Raw genomic sequence first — 25,194 nt, 5'->3', positions numbered from 1 at the left:
CATACGAACATACGGAAATTTATATCTGTATGCCCTAAAACCTTAACCTGTGAGCGTTGGACAATTAACGTTACTAGAATTTTATGAAACAATTTCAAATATTCCAGCTTCTTGTCAAATTAGCTCGGTTTGAAACGTCTCATATAACTCTTTTGATTATCTTCAATCTCGAGTTTTATCGTGAATTAACAAATTTTCATATATACCCAAATATAAAATAATTTTAAAATATTGGTCAATTTCATAAAAACCATATTGCAACACCAATTTTAAAAATATTTATATAAATATTTTTTACATTTTTTATAAATTTAATTGAGTTTCCATTGTGATCCATTCAGAGCCCAATCTGGCCCAGTATATATAAAGCAACCATTGTCATGGAAGCTAGTGGGCCTATAGAAAAAAACTACTCGGCCCACTTTGAAAATATCTTTGATTCCTTTAGATCTTGTCGGGAATTTTTTCCTCCATGATTCATAAAATCACCTTTACAAAAATCAGTATTTTTTAAAAAATAAATATGTAATTAAAGAATATATATATATTAAATAGTTATGAAACTAATTCTTAAAAATAGGGTCATAATAGACCACCATTTAGTTTCATTGTGGCCCATGTACACGAGTACGTGATTGGGGTACTACCTTAAAAAACACTCGGTTCATATCAATGATTGGGTTCCTATCGTTTAGCGAGCACCCGTGAATCATTGGTCTTATTCAATTTAGCTCCTTTTAACTTATCACACTGATTGAGTTCATCTAGGTTCAGACAATCCACCTAGACTCTTAATATACCTTGCTATATAAACTCACTATATAGTCATAGTCATGTGGGATTGACCCTTGTGTCTTCTAACTAGCTAGCAGATATTGTCATATTTGGACCTTCCATTTCGAGCTTCCCCCTCAAAGTTTTAAAAAACTGTCTAATATAAGGATAGGTTTCACAGCCTTATAAGAAATGATTTGTTTCCTCTCTAACCCATCTGGGATCTCACAATCTACCCCCCTTGGGGGCCAATGTCCTCGCGGGCACACTGCTCTGTATCTACGTCTAATGTCATTTGTAACCGTACAAGTCCACAGCTAGCAGATATTGTTCTTTTTACGCTTTTCCTTTTCAAACTACCCCATAAGGTTTTTAAAACGCATATGCTAGGAAGAGATTTTCATACTCTTATAAGAAATGTTTCATTCTCCTCTCCAACCGATATGGATCTCATAATTCACCTCTTTGGGGGCCCAACGTCCTCGCTGGCACACTACCTAGTGTCTGGCTCTTATACCATTTGTAACACCACAAGTATACCGCTAATATATATGGTCCTCTTTGGACTTTCCCTCTCAAGCTTCCCCTCAAAGTTTTCAAAACAAATGGCCAAGATCTGCAGCTAGGAGATATTGTCCTCTGTGGGCTTTATCTTTCGGGCTTCCCCTCAATGTGGGATTGTGATGTCCCACACTAGTTGGAGAGGAGAACAAATCACCATTTGTAAGGGTGTGGAAACCTTCCCATAACAGACTCGTTTTTAAGTCTTGAAGGGAAGCCCGAAAGTGAAAGCCCTAAGAAACAATATCTGCTAGTGGTGGATCTTGGCCGTTTCAAATCATCTCTAGAAAGTTAGGAATCTTCTAAAAAAACTTTTATCCACCTCTTAAAAATGAATTCAAATATTTTGACGAACAGGAACATAATTCAATTAATTTAAATATATAAATGTAAGATTTTCTCTATCCCAAAATAAAATAATAATCCTAATGATTAATATTACACTAATAATTTTCAAATATTAAGAATAATCCAATAAAAAATATAGCCCATAATTTACAGCCTAAAATTATTAAAATTAAAATTATTTATTTAAAGTAACCGGGAAAAGAAAAAAGAAAAAGAAAAAACACTTTTTCCAAGGGGGGACAAAGGCCGTGCAGAGGCACATATATGAACAGTTTCAGGGACCCTAATGAATGGCCTTCGCACAAAAGAACAAACAGAGAGAGAGAGAGAGAGAAGAATCAGAGATCGCAGATTCAGAGATTTCGTGTTCAGAAACTTACAATTATGCTCTGCGAAACCTCCGATAATCTCCACCAATCGATTCAGATCAAGCACAACGACAAATTCTTCTCCAAGCTTCTAACCAGAGAAAGTTCTAGAGCCGATTACTCTTCCAGAGTCTACTATGCCGGATTGGCCTGCGCTGTTCCCTTCGGTTGGGAGTCTCAGCCAGGTACGCCTATTCACCGATTTTCCGATGACCTAACTCCTCCTCTCACTCCTCCTCCTTCTTACTTTTCCGATTCTCTTAAGAAACCGCCGAAGAAGCGATCCAAATCGCTCTCGCTTTTCCACATCTTCTTTAATCCGAAGAGGAAAATCGACGATCTGTTGACGCCGCCATTTTCCAAATCGGCGTCATTGCCGTCTTCCGGATCGATGTTCAACTCGGCCGCCGGACGCCGTTTTCCGCGACGGTTACCGAGCGGAATCTCGCATTCGAAGGAGAAAGCGGCGGCGGCCACCGGTTCGGTACTTTGTTTCGGCATCGGCAGATAATTGGCCGCTGTGGCTGTGAGATTGATAATCTTCATAGTTTCTGAATCGGAATCGGAATCGGAGAAGAAAGCTTTAGAATCATGATTCTGTTCATTTGAAATAATTAAATTTGTAAAAAATTAATAATAATAATTAAACCTAAAGCATGTTTATGCTAGTTTAGCTATGCAATTTAATACATCTATATTCCCTGTCGCATTAAAACTCTTTTTAGGAATAATTACCACTTTTTTTCATTGTTTCTAGAAATCTAATTTTACCATTATAATTATATATAATATAAATAAAGTTTTTAATTTTTTTTCTATTAATTTCCTAACCGTCCATATTTCTTTTTTAAATCTATTAAACACCGAATTTAAAATTTTATTGGATTCAAAAATAAAATTATAAAAAATTTACAGATATAAATTTAAAATTTTAGAAATTTATTAAATTTTATAAATTAAATTTATAGTTTATCTTATTGTTTAGATAATTTTCTTATTAAAAATTTATTAGTTATTAATTGGAAAGATGGAATAGTCTCATTATATAATTCAGCTTAAGTGAAACACACTTAAGCGGGTACAAAAATATTAATTATCATTTTAAAAATTAATTTATCAAAATTATTCTAAAAACCGAACATTAAAAATGAAAATTTAAGGACAAAAACACCCTCCTAGATTTGGCTATTGATCGAGGGCACAGGTGTAAGAAGATAAGGTTAAATTCTATTAGATAAGGTGAATATTGATAAATTTCAATTATAAATATACAAATTAACAATAAATTCTTGTTAACTCAGTTCAACACGAGCCATAAAACTTTCATTTATTTGAATACAACTCATCAAATTTTTCGAGTTATTAAACTGTTTAACCAAAAATTATTTTAAAAACAATTTTTAAATTTAAAACTATAATAAAATTTATTAAAAGGTAATGGTATGGAATGTACTTTTTACTAATATTATTATACAAATAGGTATCGGTTACATAAACATATTTAATTTTTCAACAGTGAATTTTCAAATTTTTAAATAAGAATGGATAGTAATTTTCAAATTTTTCACACCCTTATAACAAATGTTTTGTTCCTTTCTCCAATCGATGTGGGATCTCACAATCCACTCCGTTGGGAGCCCAACATCCTTGCTAGCCCACCGCTCAATGCCTGACTCTAATACCATTTGTAACAACTCAAGCTCATTGTAAGCAAATATTGTCTACTTTTGTCCATTACGTATCGCCGTCAACCTCACGGTTTCAAAAGCGTATACTAAGAAGATGTTTCCACACTCTCATAAGGAATATTTTGTTCTCATCTCCAACTAATGTAAGATCTCACGTAGATTCTATTTCATAAAAATGTATTTTCAGTTCCTTAAAATGAAAAGATAGACTAATTAAATCACTTAATATAATGACATCCTAGTGACTTCTATGATTTGGTACCACGGACTTTAACTCCATGCTACATCAACCTATAACAGATTCTTTCTTTGGTCCCACAGACTTAAATTCTTTTAGAAAATAAATAATTTTGGTTCAATGTAATTAAGAGTGGTATGAAAATTTTCAACTACCCATTACTATGTTACACTTTAATTTTATTATACCAACACTATATACATTAATATCAAACACTAAAAGCTCATTTATAATCATTTGAATATAATAAAAAAGTTAAAAACTAGAAGAATTGATCATTCATGTCACTTTAAATTCGGCTGGTTTAAAAGGCAATTCAATTAGCTTTACAGAACAATTTTTCTTTTAAGTCTTCATTCACCAAACCATGATATGAATCAAAATATCTCAATTAGTGAATATAAATTTCATAGTGAAAAGGTATCAATCAAATTACCACAAGATAGATTCTAATCACATTAAATAAAGTCAAGTTTCATCAAACTTGAACTCAAGTTGTCGATAATGTTATAGTAAAGAAAGAATCCAGCTTGGACAATAGACTCAAGCTACTTTAAGTGAGCCTCCATTTTTTCTTGGATGGTTATAAACTTTTGGGTGGAGGACTGAAACCTAAATATTATTCGGTGTTTCATTAGTATATTTTTAGTTCTTTTTATTTAAATTTTTTTTTGTTGTTGCCTTCATGAGATAAAGGTGGAAAATATAATAAAAAGAGCTTAGTACTTTCTCTTAACAATAACTTAGTTTCTTTATAATTTTATATAGTTTAAGTGGCAGATTAAACTCATATAAGTTTGACTAGGTCAATTTTAAAGTTTTTTTTTTTTTTTTTTTTTTTTTTTTTTTATCTTATTTGATCAACGACATAATCCAAATATTCATATCTCTGAGAAATGATGCCTTTTCATTTTGAGAATACCTAATATCTTAAATGTAAAGATCTTGTTTTTCACCCGAAAATCTCATATCTTATTGGAATGAGGTGAAAATTTTCTATCTTATGTAATGAAATCACCTTGATTGGGAGGGTTGTGGCATTTGTGATCCGAGGGTTCATGTATCCATAAGAATTCCTAGATTCAATTGGCTAGAGTTTTCGTATCATCTTCAAATTGAACAACAAAATGTCATCAAATACATCTAGAGACGTTTAAGTATTTTAGATCATAATTGCTAACTTGATACTCTACGTAAGTAATAAACATTTCTTGTCGTTATACCTGCCAGGCTGCCCAAAGATAATAAATCAAAGAAACAAATTTTGCTCAGTTAACTAAAACATAAATCATCGTCCAGCCAATCAAAGATGCAAATTTAATGCAGCCTAACATAAAGTTTTAGAGGTACCTCACATGTCCATCCCTGTTCATATGTACACCAAAATCTCTAGCCAGCAGATCAATCTGCTTACAGTTTAAACCAGAATAGCAAACCATTCCGACCTGCATCTGTCACAATTGGTAAATAAACAAATATTAAACAGCTTTATCACAATTTTTTCCACTCAGTCTTTACCTAAATAACAATTTATGTCTCAATGCCTTTGAACATTCTCATCATAGACCTTCCAAGATGTCATTAGTTTTGTATGTGCCATATGAATTTCGTGATATAATCTTATTTTAATGATATGAAATATGCGTCAAAGAATTCATACTGATTGAAAATATGGACATGTGACAGGACATTAGTTTAGCTGGAAAGAAATCAAAGAGCTGGAATGCAACCAATATCTCAAAGAAGCCCTAGATCTCTAGCCATTCATTATTATTATTATTTTTGGAGTGTGAGAGGGGAAAGAGAGAGAAGTCGGTTTGGAGCCTTTGAGTGAAATGCGTGTGGGAGTGGACTAAATAGGGGAGGTGGGTTAAAACGCCGTCCTCTCCAACTGATGTGGGATCTCACAATTCTCCTTGGGGCCCAATATCCCAGCATCCTCATTGGCTCACTGCCCGGTTTTGAAACACGTGTACTAGGGCCACACTCTTATAAGGAATGTTTCGTTCCCCTCTCCAACTAGTGCGGGATCTCACAATCTATATCCTCCAAGAAATCAAGAAAAGACTTTACAAAATATTCATCCATTACCTTCAGTTCTTCAATCCATTCAGCCTTCACACGAATGAGAGGGCTGCTATACATTGCCCTGGCCAGTCGCTGAAGCTGAGATCTTACTATCATGGCTTGCTGTTGAACTTTGCCAAGAACACTACAAAATGGGGGAAAAAGTTGAACAAATAGATGTAATGTCAGAATACAAGGAAGGCAAGAGGCAGAGATCAAGATTTAAAGTACTGCAACACAATCATAAAGTAAGAAAAATAAGACCATGCTGACCCTTATCTAGTAACTAAGAAACCCAATTAAGATTTCAAGTACTGCAACACTTCGATTAAACGCAAGACAATTATTCACACTACACAATATTTCCTTACTGATAGCAATCTAGAGTTCAGCCAATAGATACTGACCTTAGACAACGAACCCTGTGTCCATATAAACCCATATTCTTCGCAAATGATTGAGCACAACCTACCACCATATCTCCAACCTATACAAGGGGCAAGCCAAACCCTGTTGAAGGAAGGGTTGTTTATCTCATTATTAGAGAAAGGGGAGCTTATCATATAAAAAGCTAACAAGGTTTGGAACCCTACTCTCCAACAATAACAAGGGTGCTTGCTGGCATCAAAGCCCTTCATTATTATTAGTAAGATGGGGCAGAGGGCACACAACCCCTGATCTGCTCCTTTCCTGAGTGTTTTCCACTAAGCTCTTCGATCCTACCTTGCGCCTTAGACTGCTTCGCTATCGCTCATGACTGGTATATGGATCTCTTTATTTATGTAGTGGTGGGCCTGATAGAAGCTTGTCCAGAAACGACGGGTTGCTCCCTAACTTTGGCATCCCTTCAAGATCTCCATGTCAAACAAAGGGAAAGTGATATGTCACGAGTTGGAGTCAAGTCACATCATTCTCTCCATCATCATGCAATGTTAACGCGTAACATCAAATTATTTGCAACCACATTAATTGGTTCGAAATTTCTCGCCATTGTTCATGTGTTCGGTTGTGAGCACAAGGATGGAGCAAAAAGAAAGAACATTCGGGAGAATTTTAAATCAAATAAGAACTAACTGTTGAGGATTGTTGGGAGCGAGTCCTACATTAACTAATTAAGGGAATGATCATGGGTTTATAGGTAAGAAATACGTCTCCATTAGTATGAAGCTTTTTGGGAAAACCAAAAGTAAAACCATGAGAGTTTATACTCAAAGTAGACAATATCATACCATCTTAGAGGTTCGTGGTTCCTGGCCATCGTAGGAGAACATTTATCAAGATCACATCCTTAAAACATTCTTAGAAAAGTCCATTTATTCTTTGTCATTGATTTTAACAAATTATTTATAACAGTGATCTAAACTAGGTATGCGTTTTCTTTGTTACCCGAGTATATGTTTGCAAAAATACTTGAAAGCAAGTGGAAACTTACTTAGACCAAGTTGGTTCGGGCAAGAACATTGGAACATCACGATGGAAATGGATCTGAAATTCAGCAAACAGTCGGCACGTTCCAGTCCCAGAAAGTGCCTGAACTCCAGAAAATCTCCTTTCCTTTGTAACATTTGAATCCTTTCCATAAATCAACTTAACACACTCATCCACAAATATTGAACTCACCGCAGCAGAAATTCACTCTCTAAAATTCGAAAGCATGGAATGCAAGACTCAGCAGGAAACTAAGCATTGGAACTTACAAGAACTCACTTCCGGCAATCTTCGATTCAGCATCTCCAAGACATTGAAGCACAACCGGTTTCCCCTAATCGATCCGATAAGCTCCCTTCCAAAGTAATTAATTCAAAAACCAAAAACACGAACACTTTCCACGAATTCAAAAGAAAACAATAAAAAAAAAACAGAGTTTAATCATTACCACTCCAAGGTTGATTTTGTTCGTGCATGGATCGGCCATGTAAGCCTCCGTCGCACCGTAGATCGGATCCTTAGGAGCCGGTTTCACACGATCAAACCATCCGAAACTCAAAGCCCTCGAAGTTGAAGTTTAAATTCATTGTTGGGCCGGTCTTTTGGACCGATCTAGTGGTTGCCGAATATTGAAGATATAATAAAATTAAATAAAAAACACTTTTTTTTTTTTTTAGTTATGTAATTAATAATTTATTTACTAAATTTTAATTCGTAATAATTTATTCATGAAACTAATAATATTTTGAAATTAGTAACATATAATTCTTACAGTAAGGTATAACATAAAAATGCATTTACTCTAATTAATTTATTGATTTATATATCTAAAAGAAAATTTATTAAATATCAATAATACTTTTACAATAAATATTAAAATTCAATAACTAAATTAATACATACTAGACTTAAAATATTATAAACATAAATTTAAATACTAAATTATTAGTTTTATGGAAATATATATACGATCGATGGTATATTACTATTGGGCTATGCTCACAGTGACGTCTATAAAGTATTTTTTATTAAACCCTAAACCAAAAAAATAAAAAAAATAAAAAATTTTATCGTGGATTGAAATCAATAACCGACGGCTCGAATGGCTTTCTTCAATACTTCTAGGTTTATGCTCTACTCTAAATCAACTTGAATCATTATGGACGGGCTCCAAGATCTTACCCTAAAAGGCTGACTTAATTTTAACACCGAGTATGGTAACAATGAAAACGACTCCTTCTATACGAACAAATATTTGAACCAAAATATTATACAAATAAGATCATACTTACACTCGAAAAAAAAATACTGGTAAGAAAATTGACATTTCTAGTGCGAATACATTGATGATTTAAACAATATTTCTTGACAAAATCTTACGTTTTCTTAGTTACGTACGTTATGATATGTATATCATCGATTAGAGATCGTGCTTAGTAAAAACATGAACTCCGAATCACGTCGAGTAGAAACACGTACTACGATTTAAGTATACATGAATCATGTCTGCCCGTTACTTTCACTCCATTCCTTGATTGCTTGCTTTACTGCTTTTTTCACCACTTGGGGCTTTACCATTTTGGTGTCTTCATTCTGCACAACAAAATAAAGCGAATTTGAAGTTTTAATCGTTGGGTTATGTTCATGTTAGCGAGCTTAAGATACGGAACTCGAACCTCTTCCCCTACTGCTTGGAGTTGGAAACAATCGGAACAAGACACGTTAGCATCGAGGACTTCGAGTCCCAATTTTTCGAAGGCTTCTAGAATCCGAACTAACAATCCGGGTGAATTCTTTTCCACATATACGTTTATGAGAAATCCTCTCACTAAACTCTCGACATTCACCACCTGCACGTTCGATAGAGTCAATCCGCCGATAGGTACAACCGAGCGTGGCACTCGGAAAAAATAGTTGAAAATCTCGAGTAAAAAAGCATGAAATTCAAAAGGAAAAGTGAGTTATGGGAAAAGTACAGCACTAGAGCTTGTGGATGCATCAAATTCTGTGGGCTTCTCATGATTCATTGAGGAAGATGCTGCTGCTTTCTTTCGCTCTCTCGAACCCATTTCAGAGCCGCCGTCCTCCGGTCTCCTCCACTCGCCGGCCACGCTCCACCACAGGCTTTTGCTTTCTTTCTCTTGCCGATCAGCTCTTGCAAAAAATGCAGACCACGAGTTCCTCTTCATTTATATTTGCATTTTCTATTTATTTATTTATTTATTTATTTATTTATTTTTATATATATATATATAATATTTTTCCCCTTTTGCACGAGTGCTTCTGTTTCACTTGGGAAATTCAATTTTTGTACTTACTTTGAAGATATTTACGTGATTGCCCTTTCTTTCGCTTTCCCAATCTAATTTCCCCCTCTAATTATTATTTTTTTTTTTACTTTTTAAAAAAATTAGTTGATTACTTTTCCTTATTATTATTATTATTATTTATTTTTATTTTTTTAAGTTGAATTTTTGAAAATTTGAAAATTCGTGGTTCGTGGATTAACAATTTTTTAGTTGGGTCAACCTGATCAACTCGACCAACTCAAGAATAAAGTTACAATTCACCTCAACCATACTCAACTTTTAAAATTATTATGAAGATTAAGAATATTTAGAGTTGGTTACGGTTGCTAGTGACTTGTGAATGTTTAATATTCGATTTTTATAAAATTTTAGTTATTAATGTAACAACTTATCGTTGATAAATATAATTTTTTAAAATAATTATAAAAATATAACCTGAAAATAGAGAGTTGCCGAGTGAATTCTGTTTGGATTACTTGGATCACTAACCTAACCAACCCAAAATTTTGAGTTGATCGGATGATTTTCTCAACACAACTCAGATATACTCCTAATTTGTGATATAATATTTTAAAAGTTAAATAACAAATTTAGTTTCTAAATTTTTTTTTGAGTCATGTTTTATTTACGTGAACTTTTAATTTTATGATAAATAAGTTTTTAAAGTCTCTGATAACTAGTTCAACTTTTAATTTTGGGTACGGTCTTTAAATTTTTGATTTTGTATTTAATAGGTCACTAATCTAATTGACATTTGTAAAATTTCTCTAACTTATTCGACACAAATTTAATTTAAGGGTGATAAAATGAGTTAATTTCTTAAAAAAAATGAACCCAATTAAAAATTTTAATTTGAAATATCATTTTGGTCTCTATTAATTATATTTAATTTATATAATTTCAAATATTTAATTTTAGTTCTTTTTATCTTTTCAATGATAGGTTAGTTTATTGTTAACATTTTTTAAAATAAAAATTTCTTAGAAATTGTTATTATTATTATTATTGAAAACATAAAATTAAAATATATTAAAAAAATATTAATTTAACCAATTTAAAAATGATAAGGTGATTTTTGAAGAATAGAGAGAGAAAATTAGAAGAGAGAGAGGATTTTCGGTCAGTTTGGGCAGGGGGAGGTTGGGGTATTGACAGCTAAATACCATTTGAACAAACAAACGCCAAACTCCACGTCATGCGCAGATTCCTCCACTGAACACCTTTGGCTTTGGCCTAAAATTCCAACTCTCCTTTGGCACGTGCCGATTTTTACACCTTTTATTACAATCGCACTTTTCTTGTAAGCTAACTTTGCGATTATGCAAACACTCACTTCCAATATCGAGTGAATCAAGCCAATTTAGATTTGCTCGTCTACTATCGGTCAACTTATGCTCAAGCCAATTTTGAGAAGGACATGTGACCATAAACAACACACCCTGAACGAGCATGACCATGATCTCCTTCGAAACTAATCCTTTCCAAGTAATTTGTAATGTTTTAACTATTGAGATATATTCATATTGTCTCGATGTTTTAAATTTTAAAGAGAATATACTAAGTGAAACTTTTTGATTGCCTTCTTAGCTTCAAGTGAAATACTCGACCCCAAAAGATCATTTTTAAGGTTTCAAGACGAGTTAGATATTCAAGAGCTCCACTGTCTGAATGAAGGGAGAGACGTTACTAACTTCAGCTTCAGACGATTCTAACAATCCCCTTTGACATGATCATATTATCTACTCCTCACTTTTAAAAGTGAAGACTATCTCCACAGACCAACACGGTTCTTCCGCCATGTTTTGTCCTCAATCACATGCATTTTGAGAATGTAGGTCACCCAACGTACAACTGCTTTCAACAAAACACGTTTAACTATGAAGTTTCCTTATCCTTACGACCGCTCTCATTTAGATGTGGTCTTGGTTCATTTACGTACAGTTCTTTTACTCGAGTGTCACATCCGATGATTTTAATCGATGTAAATGTTTGATTGAGATATGTTGTTAGAACGTTTTTTTTGTGTAATTTTTTTAAAAATAACAAATAATAAAATAACTCCAAACCCAGCTGTCTTGATAGCACACAAACAAACCGCATATGTACCCACCTATTCACGTGTAGTGTACCCATTAATCATCACAACCAAACAATTTTCCATCCCAAAACAAAATTTTGACTTACTCCCAAACTTATTTCTTTTTCCCTCCTCTCTATACACTTCCATAGCCTACAACAAACCCCTACATCCTACTTTAAGCAATGACTCTTTTGTCCCTCGACGTGAAAAATAGATTCGGTCGTGTTAGATTGATGGTGAGAGATCAACGTATCGTGAATCGATTCCCTAATCCATATTCATGAACTGAATTGAATTCAAACAAATGAAAATGACGACCTTGAAGTAAGTCGATTAAATTTGTCATTTTAACTTCTTTCTAGCAATGTCCACGGGACGGGACGATCAAGGACACATAACTCCTTTCCGTCCCTATCCCAGTTACCTATTTCAATCTCAATCTCAATCTCCCGTAAATTTTTTTCTTTTTTTATATATTTTATAAAAGTATTCATTTTTAATCGATAAATTCAATAATATTTCATCAATAAAAATATTATATAATGTTCTACCCACGTAATTATATAATATTGTAGTCTTCGACACCAAAAAAAAAAAAAAACACACAAAGCTTGTTGGGGTGGAGATGGGGACAGACAATATAATCTACGCTCTCCGCCCAGATTAAAATCTCTCCCTAATTCTTCTTTTCCCATTTAAACAAAAATTCTCTATACAGTTTGGGACAGGTGCTCTCGAGAGTTTCATGGTTTTTTTGGTCGTAACTTTTACTTATGCATATAACATCTCTTACCGTCAAAATTATTTTTTATTCTCAAAATTTGTAAGTCGCTCATTGGTGACAACCCTGACAACCATAGTCAATGACTAGCTCTAGTGACCAATTCCGACAAAACCTACTAAACAAAATTGGTATTGGTTTGTGGGGATAGTTTTCACTTTTAAACGAGAAGTAAGTAATGTGATCATATCGCATGGGATGCAATAGCATGTCAGGATTATCAAGTGTCGAATCCAAATTCCAAATCTTGATCTGAATCTTGAGCTGAGCATGAATCGTTACGTGGTCATATGATTTTAAATACAAACTTGAACTTGTATGTTTAGAGTGATTACCGCTTTTTTAGTATGATATAATATTCTTAGATGTTCACCCAACATAAAACTGATAACTCAACCCGAACAACATGACCTCAAGGCCTCATCCAACTCCCTAGACTTATTATGGGCCTAATACTTTCCCCCCCATTCCAAACCTCTTTCCTTATTAAATCTTATTCTAACACCTTGATCGTGACCTAGAGTAACATGCTCGAAAAAGTTCGCTGGTTCGGTTTCACCCGTTAGGTCCTAAATGAAGTGGAAAAAAAAATCAATGAAAATTACATTTCATCGTTTTAAATTATTATGTATTTGTTTTTATTTTCTCTAAATTTCAATAGATGAGCATGAGACGTTAATAGCAACCTTAGAAATTTAGGTTGGTGACCAGAGTAAACCAAATAAAATTCACAACTCAGTCCAATCTAACCTAACTCAACCTTTTACTTTTTAGTTAGGTTGTCGGGTGGTTTTTTTTTAAATAATAATTCTCTTTATCGATAGCACTTTATTATTAATAATTAAAATCTCATAAAATTTAAATATTTTTATATATCACAATTAATTATTAATCTTAGTTACAAAATAAACATTGAATATTTAAAATTCCGTTTAGGAAGAGAATTTAATGATCGAATCGACTTTCGATTGGAAACGTCTCAGTTCATCGCAGGAGATGGTCACTCACAGCTTTGAAAATGGCGGAAATCATTACTCCTTTCACTTCCCGGTGCAGTCTCGTCGCCCAACTCGGCGTCCGCTGGAACTTGCGGATTAGGGTTACCAAATAAATTCTCCACCGACGGTTCCTTTTCCGACTTTTGGAGTCGCTCTCAAAATTTTGAAACCTATAAGTATCTCTGTTGCATTCAATATTGACGATGTCGTTGATCCGAACAGTCCCCGCCTCGCTACCACCGTGGTCGAATCTTCTTCGTCAGCTTTTGTTCGCCGAGTCTCGATTGCTTCAGTTTCAGCGGATGGATTCATTTGGCAGTTCGGTAAGTAAGCGAGTGAGTGTTTAAGTTGTAATAACACAGTGTTGTGTTGTGTTCTGTTAATAATCGAGGAAGTATTGAGCCTTTTAGTCTCTCCGATTTCTTTATGAATACGAATCTCTGGTTAATTGCATAGTTCAACTGTAATTCGAGACTGGTAATCTATTCAGAATCAACTTAAACTCTTCTCTTTTACTCTCTTGTTTATTGTCTTGTTCCACTGTGTTTCTCTTTAATTGGATTTTGAATGCAAGTTGATTTCGTAATTCTTCAGGCATTACCTAATTCATCATGTTATGGTAGTTCTTCTGGCGGCAATGAGGAATGTTTGCATAATAGAGATCATAATTCGAATGTGATAATGATAGGGGAGATTCCTGTGAATCTAAATCGTAAAGGAAATGAACAGGAATCCTTGTCTCGGTTGTCTGTTGGTAAATGTGATGATTTCAAGTTAAGAAGCGATCAAAAAGGGATTCCTGCTAATATACCGAGTAAATACCATGATGATGAGTTTCCTCCTGTTCCTAGACAAAATACCAAAAGGAGAAGCCGGATAGATTCAGGATCGGAAAGAAGGTTGAAGAACAGTACAAGCTCATCACAAATGAAGAGGAATGAACCATTTAGTTTCAATAAACATCGGTCTGCGGATATTGGTTCCAAAAATTCTCTTGCCACTGCCAATTTGCCTCCCATTGAATCTTTCGATATATGCTTTCCTGAAAGAAGAGGTAAATCAAAACCCAGATGTTCTTGGCAGTATAAAGATAGGGACACTATGAAAGTAATGGAGCATGTTGATGAAGCTACAAATGGTATTGTGATGAGGCCTGGAATGGTTTTACTGAAGCATTACATTCCTCTACATGAACAGGTACTTTCATGCCTAAGATGTAAGTAATTTTATGAACTAGAATCACACTGTTCTTATAGATGGGAACAGGCATTTTGTTGCCTTAGACCATTGCAATTGTTGGTTTTCAATGAAGAATTCTTAGTAAGCACATGTCATCAGCTCGCGATGACTACGTCCCTGCCCTTTGTACACACTGCCCATCGCCCCTACCGATTGAATGGTCTGGTGAAGTGTTTGGATCGCGGTGATGTGGGCAGTTTGCTGCTTGTGACTTTGCGAGAAGGCCACTGAACATTATCATTTAGAGGAAGGAGAAGTCGTATAGTCACAAATTGATAGTGGACATTTACCTGTCCTAATAATTCAAACAACTTGATTTCTAGTAGTTATAAATTTCCAATGTTATCCATTGTTAAGGATGTGCCCTGTAGTTTCATCTCTTTGCTGCCTTGTGTTCTTTTTACTTTATGGTTTTCCATATGAGTGTTAGGACTTGGTATCTAGGGTTTCGTTTTTCTTGTTGCAGGTTAATATTGTGAAAACTATTCAAAAACTTGGTCTTGGCCCAGGGGGATTTTACCAGCCTGGTTATAAAGATGGTGCAAAACTCCGGCTTCAGATGATGTGTCTTGGATTGGACTGGGATCCTCAGACGAGGAAGTATGCTCGTAAACGGGTTGCTGATGGTAATAAACCTCCAGATTTACCTCCTGAATTTGCAATTCTGGTTGGGAAAGCACTTAACGATGCACATGCCTTGATCAAGAACAATGGCGACATGAATAAGATAGAAGACATACTTCCAACAATGTCTCCTGACATATGCATTGTGAATTTCTACTCAACGATTGGAAGACTGGGTCTGCATCAGGTATGTGCATTTCTTTACTATCACATATATATTCAAATGTATTCAAGCGCAGCATGCTGGCTTTGTTTTTCGAGCATAATACTAATTCCATCTTCACATATTCTATAGGCCATTTTTGTTAGAAATAACAAATCTCCACAGCGATATCATAGGGTCCACTTTGAGCATAAACTCTCATTGCTTTGCTTTTGGTTTCTCCAAAAGGCCTCGTACCAATGAAGATGTATTCCTTACTTATAAATCCATGGTCAACCCCTTAATTAGTCGATGTTGGACTCCTCTCTCAACAATCCTCCCCTTGAACAGAGTACACCATAGAGCCTCCCCTAAGGTCTATGTTGCCCTCGAATAGCCTCCCCTAAGGTCTATGTTGCCCTCGAATAGCCAACCCTTAACCAAGACTTGACTCCTCTGAAGCACTCGAACAAAGTACACCCTTTGTTCGACACTTGAGTCACTTTTGACTACACTTTCGAGGCTCACTTCTTCTTTGATCAACATTTGAGGATTCTATTGACATGACTAAGTTAAGGGCATGACTCTAATACCATGTTAGTAATCACGAGCCTCTACAATGGTACGATATTTTCCACTTTGATCATAAGCTATCATGGCTTTTCTTTTGGTTTCCCCAAAAGACCAATTAAGATGTATTCCTTACTTATAAGCCCATGATCAACCTCTTAATTAATCGATTTGGGACTCTTCTCCCAACAATCCTCAACAATTTTTATTTCATATGTTAAAACTTTTTCTAACCAGTCCAATTCATGCAGGATCGTGATGAAAGCAGAGAGAGTCTCGTCAGCGGACTACCTGTTGTTTCCTTTTCTCTGGGCAATTCAGCAGTGTTTTTGTATGGAGATGAAAGAAATGTCGATAAAGCAGGGAAGATTATACTGGAATCAGGTGATGTTCTAATTTTTGGTGGAGAATCTAGGCATATATTTCATGGAGTATCTTCAATCATACCTAAATCGATGCCTAAGTTTCTGCTTGATCATACCGGTTTTCGTCCTGGATGTCTAAATCTTACATTTAGAAAGTATTGAAATAGAGCAGTTCCTTGTTTGTCCTGTACAAATGAATAGCTGTTTTATTTATTAGTTAGCTGATCATCTAGGTGGAATATTATAATTCTAGAATGTAACTATTCTTGGTTTCTGATTTGTCTTTAGGATGCCTTTTCTGTCTTCTACAATACCTTTCCCATGAACATCTTGTATTTCGATCAAGAAGGATGAATGTAAAATTTTGTTTCTTTTACAATGGAGTGATTATGGGGTATACATCTTTTTCTTCTTTTGAGTTCATTTGTAGGATGTTCTTATAGATGGGTAGATTTACACTAAATGTTAAGGATTTTATTAGGACCTTTGAATCATAACTTGTAAAAATGGTTGGGACAACGAACATTCATCTTGTTTATCTTTAGATGCATAGTTTTAGCGTTTTCGTGTGAACAGGTTTCATTTCCGATCCCTTATTTTTGTCAACTCATCTTAACTTTTCGTTCTAGTCCCTTTAGCCTTATGAACATTTGCATTTCTTTGTAAAAATGCTACTATACTCTAGGAATATAAAATGTAATGTATTAGTTGATGACCAATCCAAGGTAGTTTGACCCTTTGCTTGTTGACATCAATGAGAATCTTCCAGTTATATAAGCGAGTATTTTTGTTTTCGTTAATGTTATTTCAAGGGGTATTGATTTGACCAATGGTAGATGGATAACGGTTTGGATTGAATATAGAGATGCAATAAAGTAACCTAACTTGAAGTCTTGTTTGATTTTGTTCTTCTCTTTCCTCTTTTCTTAATTGAGTCCAAGAAAGTACATTATATAGCTTTATGACTAAACATAGAAATGCATGATTCAAGTTAGTAACAAGTAATTGACTTTGTTTATGGAATTTGTACCCAATATGCTTAGCAACTTATAGGCAAAATGGAGGCGCTTAAATAAAGTGTTGAACAACACAAAATAAAGTTTAAAGAGATTAATTTATAGAGCAGTTCAATTTGTGATCGAATCTACTCCACGTGTAGAGGTCAAGGATCTCTTGCTCGATCGATATTAATAGAGAATCGAAAAAGAAATATTAGATGCAGATTAACGTAATAGAGTAAAAGAAATTTGAGAGAAATCAAATAGAAAAAAACTCTCTTCCAAAATGAAGAATGATTAGATCATAAATTAAAGAAAAAGATAATATATATTTTATCAAAGGATTTTTCAAACTTTTTTTAGAAGGTTAAAAGTACTAATGCTTCTTTAAAAATTTAATAATACTTTTTAAACGTGATACTAATGATTTCATTTATTACTAATCGTAAATATATTTTCGAGTCTTTTAAGTTCGACAATATGAATAAAACTTTTGAATGTTTAAAATTATTTTTGAACTTTTAACCGGTTTTAAAATATTAATCAAAATTTTAAAAGTATAAAAATATTATTGAAACAAATTATTAACATTTTTTCTCTAAAATTAAGTTATAGAGTATTTATTAAAACTTTAAAAAGTTTTAAAATATTTTAGAAGCAAAATAGAAAGTTTGCTCATATTTTTATTAATTTTGTCTTTTGTAGTTAAAACTTTTGTCTGTCTGTGTATTTATTTTTTAGTTGGATTTGACCTTTTGATTATGATTTTTCTTCTTATTAGTTTCATCCAGATATCACTATAACTCGAATTTGTTCTCTTATTCAAATTTATCTGATTAAGTCTTAATATATATTTATTTAGTAAATTCATAATTAAATAAAAAATGAAGAGGATGAAGTTTATTTAAATGTTTTGTTTAAGATATTTGAGAATAAGATTATCAAAAAATAAAAAATAAGATGCCATAATCACATCATTATAATGGTAAAAATTTGTTTAGAAGAATCAAATTTTAGGGCAAGTGAATTGGATGCTAGGTTCATGAACTACAATCATATTTGATATAAAAAAGAAGAGAATATGGCTAACATGCACTTCAAATTTTTCACTAATCACTAATTCATGACATGTTCATGACACATTGTTGTAGGTCACATGATTTTCATTCCAATAATAATTTTGAAACGAAAGATGAAAAATAATACTATAGTGTAATTATTAAACTTCAAAAGAAGTAATCATCAAACTCAATTTGATAACTACTCCGTGTTGTTCCACGGTTCCATTTTCTTTGTTTTGATTTCAGAAACTGCTTTTGTTTTCAATATTTGATTACAAATTTAAATGTTTAACTACGGAAAAATGAGTAGAAGAATTGTAAGAAAACACACCGAAAATTAATTTTATCATCTATACTCCTACATTAATATGAATATCAAATTATCACTCTGTTAAAGAAATTTAAAAAAAAAAAAAAAAAAGAGTAGACAAAACGGTTGTTTAATAGATTTCATAAGCTAGAGAATAGACAAACGAAAATGAACTAAAATGGAAGAAGATTTCAATTCATTGCCGAAAACGGACTTAAACCTGTTTCTGTTCATATCTGATTCATGTGTCGACGCCAAACATTATTTCCGAAAATACAACACGAATCTGAAATTACTTCAACTTCCTAAATCGAAGTCACTTCAGAAAACCACAATCGATTCCATCAGATTACACACACCATTTCGACCTAACTTTCCATGGATTTCAAGAGAGAGAGAGAGAGAGAAGGAGAGAGGAAAACAAACACAAAACAGCAAAGGAAAGAAAACGAAAATCCTCCTGAAATTTGTTGAGAGTTAAATCAAATCGAAATTATCGAGAAGAGAAAACGAAACAGAGTCGCTGATCATGATATTAATTAAGAATCAACGATTCTGGCGAATGATCATCAATGACGTCGGAGAATACCTATCGGCGACGGAAACGGAAACCTCGGGGGAAAGCGAGCGGGAAAATCGGATGGCGGAGGCGGCGAGGGCGATGAGATCGATTATGAAGAGCGAAACGTCACGGAACACGAGCGATGGCTTTCTGAGAGCCACACACATCAATATCGGGATCGTATTCCCAAATCTCGAAGACGACATTCCTCTTCTGCACCGCAACCCTACACTTCCACTTCCTTCTCAATCTCTCTCTCTCTCTCTCTCTCTCTCTCTCAGATGTTTTTAACTTTTTCAAGTTCTTTTCTAATTCATTCTACTTGGCGTCAATTCCAGGGCCTCAAACCACTGTTTAATTACCACTCTACCCTTCTCCATTAATTTTTTATTTCGATTTTCCTTTTTTTTTTAGAAGAGAGATAAATTAAAATTAATGGTTGAATAATATTTTTTATAATTAAAAAAATTTATTATAAAAAATACCTTTTATTCAATATTTTTATAGGAGTGTTTGTATGATCCGATTATCTGACTGATTGGTTCAAACTACCTAACTCAAACCATAAATGTTAGGTGTGGTGAGATTTTTTTCGCTTTGGATTAGGTTGAATTTTTAGAAATTAAAAAATTCAATGTCCGTTTGCAGGTTCATATTCTTTTGGTCGGGTCAACCAACCAACTCGAAAATAGAGTACAGTCCAATCCAACTCTACTATACTTTTAAGATTACTATGAAAATTAAAAATATTTGACGTATGTAACTGATGTTAGTGATACTTTGTGAATGTTTGATATTTTAGCTTTATGACATTGTCGATAAATAGTATTTTTAAATGATTAGAAAAATAACCTGATAGCTCAACCCAGCTCGAAAATAAAAAATTGGATTGTGAACTCTATTCGGGTTACTCGTCATCAATCCAAAATTTCGGATTGGTCTTAAAGATTTTCCCAACCTAACCCGCGTATACATTTCAACTAGTTAATGTATTTATTCTATCAAAAAAAAAAAACAAAATCAATGTTCGAGTTGAACTCAAAATGAAAATTTGAAAACGTTAAGGTTTACAGGTAAATTTTTTATATGTAATATAGTCATGTGAATATGATTACATAGTCAATGATATGGATCGAGAATAAACTAAGTTAAAGTTGACAATAGAAACGTGACACTCGTAATTGAATATGTGACAAGTGGTCACCATATACTAATATTAGATAAAAACGCTTGAAAGAATTATTAAACCACGATTACCTAAATAAATGGAATGAAAATAAATTTTAAAATAAAATAATGTAAGCATGTGATATAATATTTTGTCATATATATATAATATATACATATATATTCTTTTAAGAGTTAATTAAATGATAATAATTACACAATTATAATTAAATTACAACGTTTTATGATCGTTAACTTATTGTCGTGAATTTTTTTTAATTTCTAATTTGAAGCTTATAAGAAAAAAATAATAATAATAATAAATAAATAAATAGTAAAGGACAAGAAGGACATTGTTGTAATTAAAATTGTTTGTCTACATTTACGAATGAGGACATTATGACCTCATCCTCATATAAAAACCTTATATTAAAAAATTATTTTTGCTTCACATTTGAATCTTTAACGGAAAATGTCGACATTCTCAATAATAATTAATTGTTTTTTTCTCTCTCTTTATCCTACCCCTCTAATTTTTTTAATTTCATTTTAATGACTACTTTTTAAATTTTAATCTATTGACACAAAACATTAAAATTAATTAATATAATATTAAAATATTTTAAATTATATATTTTTTATTTGGACTTTAAAATTTATGTCTATTTAATTGATGGGTGCCTATTCAATTTTTTTTTTAATTTCTGAATTTATTAAATATAAATTAATTAATAATTAATTGTTCGATTGTGAACTCTATTACTATAAATTTTAAAATATACTCGTATCAAAATTATTTAATATTAAAAAAAGAAAATCCACATTATTGGTGTGTTAATAGAAAAAATATGTGGACAAATGTAATTAATGTTTTCTTATCGGAAATTTAAAAATCTATTTTAATTTAAATAATTATTTAATAATATATTCTAGTTATAAGGATCAATATAAACTATATTTAATTAGTTTATGAATATGTTTTATATAGTTATTGAATATCGTATAATTTAAATTGTTCAAACATAAAAATGTCGTTTATACAATTTATTTTATTTAAATCATAAAATTTGAAAACAACAAACAAAAACTAAATTATCTACCCAATAAAGACGAACAAGCTTTCTCTGTAAAGAAGTTGGCTATTCGACTGGGCCCGAATGGGTAGTACCATTAAGATTGTGGGTAATCTTCCTAACCATCCAAACGTAACACGTTGCAAGAGCATAGGTGGTAGCTACTCTTGTAGTCACCGTCAGTATTTGGAAGCTACTATAACTCGTAAGTTTTCTAAAATAAGACTCTTAATGAGTCTTATTCGTGAGCTTATACTCGAAGAAAAAAATTAAAGGTATACACAGTTTTTCAAAACTTCAATCCTATTAGAACGGGAGAAAAGAAATGTGACCCAACCCAATTTTTGTAGCTTGAGTTTAGTGGTTTAGTTGGTCGAGTTACCGAGTCACATGAATGCGTTAAAAAAAAAAAAAAAAATTAAAAACCAAACCCTATCAACCGGAATGGTTCAACCCAACGTGGCGTTTCCCTTGGTACACGTTTTGGGCCGTTTTAATCGCTATTGGGCCCATTATCACGTGAGACCCATAAAAACTTACGTGGTTGGGCCTATGTATCACAGGCCCATTAAAAATCTCTCTCTTTCTTTCTCTCTCTCCGGCTGTATTCAAAAGTCACCGGATGCCAGCAAGAGTAAAGACGACAGACCAATAATTAAGCTGCACAATGCCAATGCATTCACTGACAACTTTCGCTCACAGCCTCACTGACGCTTTTCAAAAATTTAAAAAACATTAATGACCTGGAAATTATCCGACCAATAACCGACATTCTTAACAAATGAGGTGGGCCCCATTAGATGCTGTACCCTGCTCCCACTGTTTCATCTCGCCGACATGTCGTCCCAACCCGTTGTCAGTATGGGCTGGAATGCTCATTATTTCGGCCCATCCATAATTGTTCTCAACATTTCCTTTTCTTTAAGTATCGACAATAAAACTAAATTGATTATCGGTCCTACAAATCAATTGATAGCTTTAGTCATTAAAATTGAGTTAAAGATTTTTTTTTTTCGTTTTGGGTTATGTTAAATTTTTAAAAATCGAAAGTTCGGGTCTATTCGTAAGTTAACATTTTAACTCGATCAATTCAAAAATAAGATCAGGATTCAACCCAAACTAATCTAAAATCGAAAATGAATGGTTGGGTTGGATTGGGTTGTGAACTTTTTTGAGTTGTTCGGGTCACTAAGGTTGGTCCAAAAGATTTCTTCGACCCATTTCATTTTCAAATTAATTTTTTTAAATTTGGTTGACTTCTAATTATATATATTTTTAAAAAATTAAAAATAAAATCTTTAAATTGTTTTTTTTAATTATGAAAGTTTGATTTAAATTATATAGTGGAGAACTTGTAAATAAATGTAATTAAAAAAAAAATACAAGAGGCTTATAAAATGGGGCTTACAAGTATGAATTAAAAATTAAAAAAATTGGGAAAATTAAAGGGTAAAAAAGTCAAACATGAGTGAACAAAGATCATAGAATACCAATCAAATCATAACTTATGATTAGTTTCGGTTAGGTGTAATATTGAAAGCACTGTATTAAATCTCCCTCGTGACCTGTGGAGTTGCGTCACGTGCATGACTGGCCAGAGGGCTACACAGTAAATTTACATTAAATTTAGTTTCTAAATTAGGGTTTAAATTGATTAATTTCATTAATTATTTTTAAATAATAATTAACCAGACAAAAAAGAAAAGAAAAAAAAAATATGTTATAAGTCTTTGTGATTTGTGTAAATTTTACATCAAATAATTGATATAAATTCATTAATAATAAAATAAATATTTATATCTAAAATTTTATAATGTCTCGTACCCAAAGATTTGAAATTTAGGTTCATTGCTAGCATTTGATAGCCCCAACATTTCTTTACGACATGATCACGTTACTTACTTTTTGCTTCTAAGAGTGGAGTCTATATAAGTTTTTTCAGCATGTTTTGTTCTCATTCATGTGTTTTATAGGAAAATTCTCATAATGTCATCTAATATGGGATTGACTCAAGCAGAATGAGCTTAACTCTAGAGTTTCTAGGATTGAGCCACAAAAAATGAATGTGCACATTGTTAATATAATTGTTAGATGATAAAAGTCTCACATCCGCTAATTTAGGAAATGATCATGGGTTTATAACAAAAAATATTCTCTCAATTGGTTTGAAGCCTTTTTGACAAGCCCAAAGCAAAACCATGAGAGCTTATGCTCAAAGTGGACAATATCATACCATTGTGGAGAGTCGTGTTCGTCTAACATGGTATCAGAGTCATGCCTTAGTCGTTTTCGTCTACAATAATTAGTAACTTTAAGTCTTTCTTAACCACCAACTTCACAATTGCTTTGATTATAATATGGTCTCGATTCATTTTGTGGACCAATCCGGAATTTCAGATTAGTTGGGTTAGCGAGCAGACAAATCCGAATAGTGTTCACAACCAAACCCGATTAAGTTGAGTTTTTTTTATATTTAAAAATTTTGACTTATTCATAATATATGTTAAATTAATAACTAAAATATCAAACATTTATAAGATAGACAATCTTAAAATATTCATAATTTTGTATAATCTTAAAAGCTTAGTTGGATTGTAATCTTATATTTGGGTTAGTGAGGTTGACCATACCAAGACAATTTCAATTTATGAACTGACCCGAATTTTTATTTTTTAAATTTTATTTGTTTGGGTTGACTTTAATTTATTGAATAACTAAAAATTTCGAATAAAGTAATGAGTTGACTTTTTTTATCGGGTCAACTTGACAATCCTGAAAATATAGTTACAATCAAACTATACTTTTAAAAATTTTGAAATTTGAATTTTATGATATTTTAATTATTAATGTAACTAGATAAGTATGATTATTAAAATAATTTAAAAAATAGAGTGTTGGATTGAACTGTAAACAATATTCGAGTTGCTCGGGTCACAAACTCGATCAACTCAAAATTTATAATTAGTCTAATTCATCGTAATGGTAAGTTCAAATTCTCGTTAATTTATACATAATTCAATTAGTTAAAATAAATAAAAATAAAATTCTCGTATAAATATATTTCAACGTTCGATTTTGATTATTTTAATAGTATTATATCGCTATCAATAAGTGACATAAATAAGCTTTTGATTCCAGATGGAATTGTGCGTTATTCTATTGGTTCCTTTTATAGACCCACGTGGCTACTGCAAAACAATACAATACAATGGGAGAAAAATAATTAATTTAGGTTATTTATTTATTTAATTAATTATTTTTCTTTAAATTTTAATTGGCTTTGCTGACGCAGCAAATCTGACCTCATTCTTCAAACCACAATCCCACCATTATATTTCTACCACACGCCATTTACATTAACCAATAATTCATTAAAGATATTATATTTATTTTATGCACATTTTTTATTTTTTTATGCGATTCCATTAAATAATAATAATATA

At 32.6% G+C, this 25,194-nt stretch overlaps 3 protein-coding genes across 7 annotated transcripts; 1 reads left to right on the top strand and 2 right to left on the bottom strand.

The window, feature by feature from the left end:
* Window positions 1-4,981: 4,981 nt before the first annotated feature.
* LOC111466130 (aspartate aminotransferase, mitochondrial-like) lies at window positions 4,982-8,023 on the bottom strand. Of its 5 annotated transcripts, none has more exons than XM_023110724.1 (8): window positions 7,921-8,023; window positions 7,742-7,827; window positions 7,477-7,616; window positions 6,638-6,898; window positions 6,452-6,554; window positions 6,069-6,189; window positions 5,328-5,428; window positions 4,982-5,208 (listed from the first exon to the last, which is right to left on the bottom strand). In XM_023110724.1, the coding sequence occupies exons 5-8, from the start codon at window positions 6,520-6,522 to the stop codon at window positions 5,154-5,156; spliced, it is 348 nt and encodes a 115-aa protein (XP_022966492.1). In that variant the 5' UTR covers window positions 6,523-6,554; window positions 6,638-6,898; window positions 7,477-7,616; window positions 7,742-7,827; window positions 7,921-8,023; the 3' UTR covers window positions 4,982-5,153. The 5 variants fall into 5 exon arrangements, 4 of the variants coding, with proteins under 4 accessions (XP_022966492.1, XP_022966496.1, XP_022966493.1 ...); XM_023110728.1 differs by having other exon boundaries at window positions 5,328-5,422; XM_023110725.1 differs by having other exon boundaries at window positions 6,638-6,889.
* Window positions 8,024-8,712: 689 nt separating this feature from the next.
* Window positions 8,713-9,661, bottom strand: LOC111466169. The gene is made up of 3 exons (XM_023110750.1): window positions 9,449-9,661; window positions 9,149-9,322; window positions 8,713-9,065 (listed from the first exon to the last, which is right to left on the bottom strand). The coding sequence occupies exons 1-3, from the start codon at window positions 9,659-9,661 to the stop codon at window positions 8,973-8,975; spliced, it is 480 nt and encodes a 159-aa protein (XP_022966518.1). The 3' UTR covers window positions 8,713-8,972.
* A 3,896-nt stretch (window positions 9,662-13,557) lies between these two features.
* On the top strand, window positions 13,558-16,979 carry LOC111466008. Its single transcript, XM_023110546.1, has 4 exons — window positions 13,558-13,963; window positions 14,235-14,837; window positions 15,346-15,690; window positions 16,467-16,979. The coding sequence occupies exons 1-4, from the start codon at window positions 13,844-13,846 to the stop codon at window positions 16,740-16,742; spliced, it is 1,344 nt and encodes a 447-aa protein (XP_022966314.1). The 5' UTR covers window positions 13,558-13,843; the 3' UTR covers window positions 16,743-16,979.
* The last annotated feature ends 8,215 nt before the right edge of the window (window positions 16,980-25,194 follow it).

Source organism: Cucurbita maxima, unplaced genomic scaffold (genome assembly GCF_002738345.1).
Source record: "Cucurbita maxima cultivar Rimu unplaced genomic scaffold, Cmax_1.0 Cma_Scf00030, whole genome shotgun sequence".
Taxonomy (NCBI): domain Eukaryota; kingdom Viridiplantae; phylum Streptophyta; class Magnoliopsida; order Cucurbitales; family Cucurbitaceae; genus Cucurbita; species Cucurbita maxima.
Note: the sequence above shows the minus strand (reverse complement) of the source record. Positions and strands in the feature narration are given on the sequence as shown.